At 50.4% G+C, this 6,931-nt stretch overlaps 3 protein-coding genes across 3 annotated transcripts; 2 read left to right on the top strand and 1 right to left on the bottom strand.

Moving 5' to 3' along the window:
- Positions 1-3,189, bottom strand: KY384_000765 (uncharacterized protein; the record flags this gene model as incomplete). The annotated part of the gene is made up of 1 exon (XM_044809299.1): positions 1-3,189. One exon carries the CDS (start codon positions 3,187-3,189, stop codon positions 1-3), a length of 3,189 nt encoding a protein of 1,062 aa, XP_044665286.1.
- Positions 3,190-3,804: 615 nt separating this feature from the next.
- On the top strand, positions 3,805-5,480 carry KY384_000764 (uncharacterized protein; the record flags this gene model as incomplete). Its single annotated transcript, XM_044809298.1, has 3 exons — positions 3,805-4,092; positions 4,142-4,301; positions 4,357-5,480. The coding sequence occupies 3 exons, from the start codon at positions 3,805-3,807 to the stop codon at positions 5,478-5,480; spliced, it is 1,572 nt and encodes a 523-aa protein (XP_044665285.1).
- A 488-nt stretch (positions 5,481-5,968) lies between these two features.
- Positions 5,969-6,889, top strand: KY384_000763 (uncharacterized protein; the record flags this gene model as incomplete). The annotated part of the gene is made up of 1 exon (XM_044809297.1): positions 5,969-6,889. One exon carries the CDS (start codon positions 5,969-5,971, stop codon positions 6,887-6,889), a length of 921 nt encoding a protein of 306 aa, XP_044665284.1.
- Positions 6,890-6,931: the final 42 nt, after the last annotated feature.

Here is a 6,931-nt window from a genome sequence, read left to right as displayed (position 1 = left end):
TCACAAATATTCATCATCCATCATTCCATACGTAGGTGCCCCGCCCGATCCGAGAACTGGAGCCTGACCAACGAGTGGTTCTCCCACGGTGTCAGTGCCAAACATGAAGCCCACAAGATATCCCACGAAGGAGCCCACCAATTTCACCCCAATCCTGAACAAGACATAGAACGGCGCAAGAAGACTGCCGAACGCGGTCTTCTGGTAGATGACTTTGAACAGCACGAACGGCGGGCGGGGAGCATGGATGTCCACTCCAAAACCTTTCATGGAAGTCGCGTATCGGGGTTGACAGTACATTCCTCTGGCTATGAATTCGCCAATGAAAAGTATCCATGCTAGAAGAGAGATCAAGCCGAACCAGGTCAGCCTTCGCCGTTCGTCGTCCCGCCTCCGATATAAGAGCTGTGGAATCGGGATGCGGATATGGAGCGTGGTGATGGCATCTCGGAGATCGAAAAACCCGTCATGGGAAAATGGCTCTGTGCGCCCACCACAGCCGCATTTCTTGCATGGGAAGATGAAGTCATGAAGTTCACCAGCTTCGTTGCAATTATCATCATTATCTTGAGGACGGTTCCGGTTCGGTTGTTTCGAGTTGGAGTGGGACATCGCTCGTTCGAGCGATGCGAGCTGTCTCTTAGAATCTCTGATTGAAGGACCTAGTGTTGTCAGACGTGAGAGAACAGCTGTGTACGACTGTGGATCAGACTCTCCGGGAGCTTTCCGTTCAGTGTCGGATTTAGGAGATGGATCTGAGCTCGGTGGGGAAGTGACTTGCGAGGAAGGAGTTGTTAGCATTGTTGATACGTCGGTGTCATTGGCCACAAGTTGCTCAAGAGACTGAATAGTGTCCTCGCCGAGCTGAAGTGTGGGTTCATCTTCTGAATACGGAGTGTGGGTGAAAGGAAGCAGATCGCCACCCTTAGCTTCATTCAAGACACTCTGCAAAGCAGACTTGGGCAGTGCAGATCCAGTATACTTGAGAGGCTCCCAATGCTTTGGTTTACGATTAGATAAATGAGCGTTTGGGCTCAACTTCTTCACCAGATCAGCAATGGTAGATGTAGTATCCATGTCTTCGTCTTCTTCAGCAATAGGCGGCTGCCCTGTAGATGTGTCTCGTTTCAAGCTTTGATACGGCGTCTCTATCCAGCCGCCAGTCACAAAAGGAGTCTTCATGACGGTGCGTGGAGGGGAGATGTCGCGATGTTCAATCTGGGATTGATCAATCCATGCGCCGGTGACGACAGGCGTCTTTGTGTAGATCTTTGGCCTAGAAACTTGCGGCGTCTGCTCAACCTTGGTCTGGGCAGGACCTTGACGCTGAGGAGGTATGTTCTCTTTATCTGGTCGCGGGCTATCGCTAGCTGCTCTGGAAAGCCTTCTTAGGAGATCATGCGAATCTTGGCGCTCCTGACTTGGCCGTTGCATCGAAGCAGTAGGTTGAGAGGCAGAGTCACGAGGATCATGGTCGGGGTTAAGGGAATCTCCTACATCTGTCGAGGAAGGCTTGGAATGTAGAGCCGGTTCGTGACTGTCTGACTCAGGGTTAGTTCCTTTTTCATTTTGAAAACGAGCTTTTGCTCGAGCGCTCTGCTGACTTGGCGCCCATCCATTTAGTAGGTTAGGTCGATTGGGTGAGGTCCCTCTCTGCTCCTCCTCTTCGGACGAGCTTTGATGTAGGGTTTGTTGCGAAATCTTCACTTCCGGCTCGCTCTCTCGATTTGCTTTCTGTGGCTGTTGGGGGACTTCTGAACGTTCTGGACTGTTCATACCCTCATGACCATCATGATTGAATTCAGCGCCTCCGAGGCGCATTGGTGGGCTGTCTGACACTTGCAATGAGCGGCCAGTGAAGTCATCCTCAATATTCCAATTATGTTGATGATTTGTTGGATTTTCTGATGGCTTCTGAGTTCTAAGCGTTGAATGGGAAGATGATGTAAGTATGGATGATCCACGCTCACTGCTGGGTAGGGGTACTTCAGCTGCGGCGGAAATCCAATCGTCAATGCCATCTCTTTCGCCGTTCCGTTTTTGACTTCTCGGGAGGATTTCTTCCCCAGCCGAGTGACGGTGAGAGGGAACTTTGCCAGCTTTTGCCTTACGTTCATTGATTCGGCTTAGCCAGTCATTGCCAGGCCTTGCTTTCCTCCCCCATGTCTTTGGGATGTTCATGCTTGGTTCGGATCCTGTGAGGCTGAAGCTGCCGGCACTTCGAGAGCTTCTTAGTGATTCACTGCTTCCGTTCTTTCGCCGCAAATTCTCAAGACTCAGTCCTGGTCTGTCACTTAGGTGCGCCTTACTGAAAGCTTTGGGTCTGCTCTTCAGGACTCTCTGTAACTGTTGTAGGTCTTTTCCATATTGCGACATCCCACTGTCCAAGGACGATGTGTTGGTGTCATCACTGGACATCATGGCTGGCCTGTTTTGTTGGTCCCCGTTGATAATCTCATTGTCTTCTGTGTGATCGTCATCGACAGCCCCGTCGAAATGAATCTGCGGAGACGACTTGCGCGACATCTTTGAAGCGGGCGGTGAATCTGAATTGTGCCCTGGTGAGGGAAGCGCTGAATCCGGCGCTTTTGGAGGCTCAGCCTGATACGCCTGAAATTCCTCCAAGTCAGTGTCGTCCACTGTGTCCTCATGCGCAAGGTTCTCTTCCTCAACTATGCGTTGATAGGCTTCCGTATATCCACGTCCAGGCGAAGGTTCCGAGGTGGCGGGGGAGTTGTCAAGCAATTGTCGCCCCCTTGGAGGGGTAGGTGTTCGAGGTCGTGTTGGTAAATTTTGCTTTGCGGTCGACGCAGAAGTCACCTGTGGAGAAGTTGTAGATCGATGAATCGGATTTCTTTGAGCTCTGATTCCACCTATTGGCAACGCCGATGACTTTCTAGGCTTGCTCCCCTCATTGTCTATGGCTGTCCCATGGAACGCTGCTGACAGCGAGTGGCGTGGTCTATCTTTGCGGGAATTGGCTTTCCCATATTTCTGTGTCAATGGTTTACGAGGGCTTGGGCTCGGGATCAAGGAGTTGTTAAGGCTGTCGGTCAAGAAGTCAGGAGGCTGTTGCAAGGTAGGCGCTGAAGGACGTGAGCCAAACAAAGGACGGTCGCGCGTCAGGTTGGCGCCGTTTGTAAGCTGCTTTCGTTTCTTGCTCGGGCTCTCCGGACTATTGGAGGCCATTGTGTCGCGTAAAGTGTAGTATCACGAAGACACTTCATGGCATTGAGATGGCAAACAGCGTCGACAAGTGAGGATGCCGTCAACACATCAAAAATGCGACGATCACCATTATGCGATCTGCACAGCCAATCAACGCGCCGGCAATGCTTACTCATTCAAAGTCTTGGCAAGAACCTTTAATCTCATACGTCACCGTTGAAGTCGCGTTAGCACCTTCCCCAATTCCTCCCTTTTGCATCTTCTACCATGCGGCTTAGGACTTGACCGTCGTTGTATCCGAAGTAGCCGACTCTGGGACGCCAATGGATCCTGCTTCCAGGGTCGCGACAGACTGCCGACCTGACTACCGGCGAAAAGGGTGCAACCTAAGACGATCAAGCATCGTACCATCCATCTGCGGGGTAGCATAGTCTCCGCACCAGGCACATGGCAAAGCTCCTTGCATACGAATCCGACTATTATGTGCCGAGCTCTGAAGATGTGCGGTCATGGTTAAGATACATTTCATGATGTCTGCCCCTTCTGCCTCCTCGTCTGCTTTTCCTTGCCTGCGATTCTCAGCAACCTCTATCTCTCGCACCGTCTCTTCCTTTTCATCACGCATGCTTTTCGAAGATGGAACTTCCCAAAATCTACAATGTCTACTTTCTTGCCATCATTGCCACCGTTGGCGGCATGCTCTTTGGATTTGATATATCTTCTATGAGCGCTATCATTGGCACAGACCAATATATTACCTACTTCAACAACCCTCATGGTGTGACGCAAGGCGCCATTGGCTCAGCCCTCGCTGCTGGCTCAGTTGTAGGTGCAGCCTGTGCTGGTTACTTTTCTGATTTGATTGGACGTCGAGACTCGATATTCTTTGCATGCTTCTTCTGGCTGGCAGGCACCTCTGTGCAGGTACGCGCGGTCAACAGATGCTCCATAATTCCTGCTTATCGAAAAATAGGTTGCCTGTAATGGTGCTGGTATGCTCATCGCGGGTCGTATCCTCAATGGTGTCTGCGTCGGCGTCACATCCAGTCAGGTCCCCGTCTACCTCGCAGAGATCGCCAAGAAAGAGAAACGTGGCAGCATCATCGTCATTCAGCAACTTGCCATAGAGTGGGGTTCGCAATCTGGTTTTCTTTGAGGCGTATATCCAATTCACTTACATTTCCATAGGCATCTTCATCATGTTCTTTATTGGATACGGCTGCAGCTTCATCGCCGGAAACGCCTCCTTCCGCACTGCATGGGGCATTCAATTCGTACCTGCCGTGTTCTTGATGGTTGGGCTCCCCTTCTTGCCACGGTCGCCGCGGTGGCTTGCAAAGAAAGGCCGAACGAAAAAGGCCATCAACGTGCTTGCCAAAATCCAGGCACACGGCAATATCGATGACCCGCTAGTCGTAGCGGAATGGGAGGAAATTACATCCACATTGCGAGCGGAGCGAGAAGCACTTCAGGGTTGGCGAAAGTTCATCAAAAATGGCATGTGGAAGCGTACGTTTGCGGGCATGTCAGTGCAGGCATGGCAACAATTGTCTGGTGCGAACGTCATGACTTATTACGTCGTCTACGTCTTCTCGATGGCCGGGCTCACTGGCAATATCAACCTCATTTCCAGCGGTGTACAATATGCGCTCTTCATCATCTTCACCACCATTGTCTTCTTCTTCATCGACAAAACCGGCCGCAGACCGCTCTTGATCTTCGGTGCTATCGGTATGGGCACTTGTTTGTTCATCGTCGGTGGCGTGCTTGGCTCTTACGGCACCTATGTTCCAGGCGGCGTGGGCGGTAACCTGAACGTCATTGTCGAAGTCAAAGGCACCCCAGCCAACACCGTGATTGCGTTTTCATACCTCCTCATCATTGTCTACGCCTTGACCCTCGCTCCGATTGCTTGGGTCTATGCAGCAGAAGTCTGGTCGCTCGAGACTCGGGCTACTGGAATGGGTCTGGCCGCTACCGCGAATTGGCTCTTCAATTTTGCGCTCGGGCTGTTTGTCCCACCGGCTTTTGGCAATATCAGCTGGAAGACATTCATAGTATTTGGGGTCTTGTGCTTCGCTGCCGCGGTGCAGGCATTCTTGACGTATCCGGAGACTTGCGGGAAGAGTCTTGAGGAGATTGAATTGTTATTTTCGAAGGACGGGCCATGGCCTTGGAAGACGAAGCCAGGGGAGAGCAGATTGGATAGACGGGTCGAGGATGTGAGGACAACAGGTAGGGGTTTGGATATGAATGGGGAGAAGGAAGGAGTCGGTGAAGTGGAGGAGATGCATAAGGAGTTGAGCGTTTGAGACCTCAAACCAATCTTCGATTCGAAGCTCAATTTGTTGGCGAATTCCCATGTTCACATCGCTTGGTAGTGTGATATATTGCTCGTTTTCGCAGCAATTTTAGACTACCTCATTTACCCAAGCGAATCGTCTATTCTAGGATGATGCAATCTTGAGGTGGCAAATTGCGGCCTGTTCAGGTTGTACAACACACAGCAAGAACTTTATGCCCCCCACTCCGCAGAATTTTCCATCCTTCCTGCTCCTCCATAGTCAACAAAATGATAGGCTCAAGATTTCACAAGCATCTATGATAGCTTCACTAGCACTCAACAACACGAAGCCGTTTTGATAAGTCATATTTGCTCATGTTACAAGCATTAATTAAGCTATCGAAAGGGCTACGAAGCAGGCTCTGGCCCAATAATCTCACGCTTCAATCCCGGGAAATACAAGCATTGAGTGAGGTATTGAAAGAGCTACAAAGCAGGCCCAGGCCCAATGCTCCCATGTCGCACTTCCTGAAATTACCCCTAGAGTTGCGAAATATAATCTACAGGCATTGTCTTGTCATGGAAGACGACAACGACGACGACGACGGGATCATCCCTTACCTCAGATCATACGAAGAGGAAGATGGCTTGGAATCTTGGAATGGCTTCCGAGCTCCCATCCCGGGAATTGGGCTTCTCACTGTCAACAAAGAAATTTCCAGCGAAGCGAAAATCATATTCTACGGGGAAAACCGATGGAGACTTCATTGTTGGGGTCGCTATCCAGGTCACATATCTGATAAAGACCAACTTCGTGTGAAAAACAAACACCTCTTTCGACACGTCCAGATCACACTAGATGCCAGAGATCTCCATCGCCGCGACAGCGTGGTACTCATCAATGGCAAATTTGAGGAGAACCGAGACCCAAACGGCGAGCTACAAGCCCGTCATGCGGATAATAGGCGTCATCATCTGCGCAACTGGGGATTGACGCTTCGCATACTTGATGGGATGAATTTGATATCTTTGGACATTGAAATTGGCTATATGTTCTGCTCAATTGGATGCTGTCGCTTCGGAGCTCTATCCTTGCCACAAAATACAGAGAGTGTAGCGGGCTACGCAAGCCAGTTGATCGAGAATGAAAGCACCGAGGATCGAAAGCTTTCCCGGTTGTTGTACAGTGCAATGGGGCTTAATGAACCATTGCCAAGCTTCACCACTAAACGATGTCGACTGTCTGATATGTTTACAAGCGCTGAGTACGAGAGAGCACATTTACACGGATTCGGATGCGAATTTTGTCCGTTAAACCAGGAGAAGTATAACACAAGCGCATGCACATGGAAGGCCGAGTTGGAGAATGAAACCTTTTCAAGTGATGATGGCAGGCTTTCAGATACATCTGAGTTTCAAGATTACTATGATGCTTAGAGAAGTCTTGCTGCGAGATCTGCCCGGAGTCTTTCATTGAAA

The sequence above is a fragment of the Bacidia gigantensis genome (assembly GCF_019456465.1).
Source record: "Bacidia gigantensis strain McMullin 20006 chromosome Unknown contig_74, whole genome shotgun sequence".
Classification (NCBI taxonomy): domain Eukaryota; kingdom Fungi; phylum Ascomycota; class Lecanoromycetes; order Lecanorales; family Ramalinaceae; genus Bacidia; species Bacidia gigantensis.
Note: the sequence above shows the minus strand (reverse complement) of the source record. Positions and strands in the feature narration are given on the sequence as shown.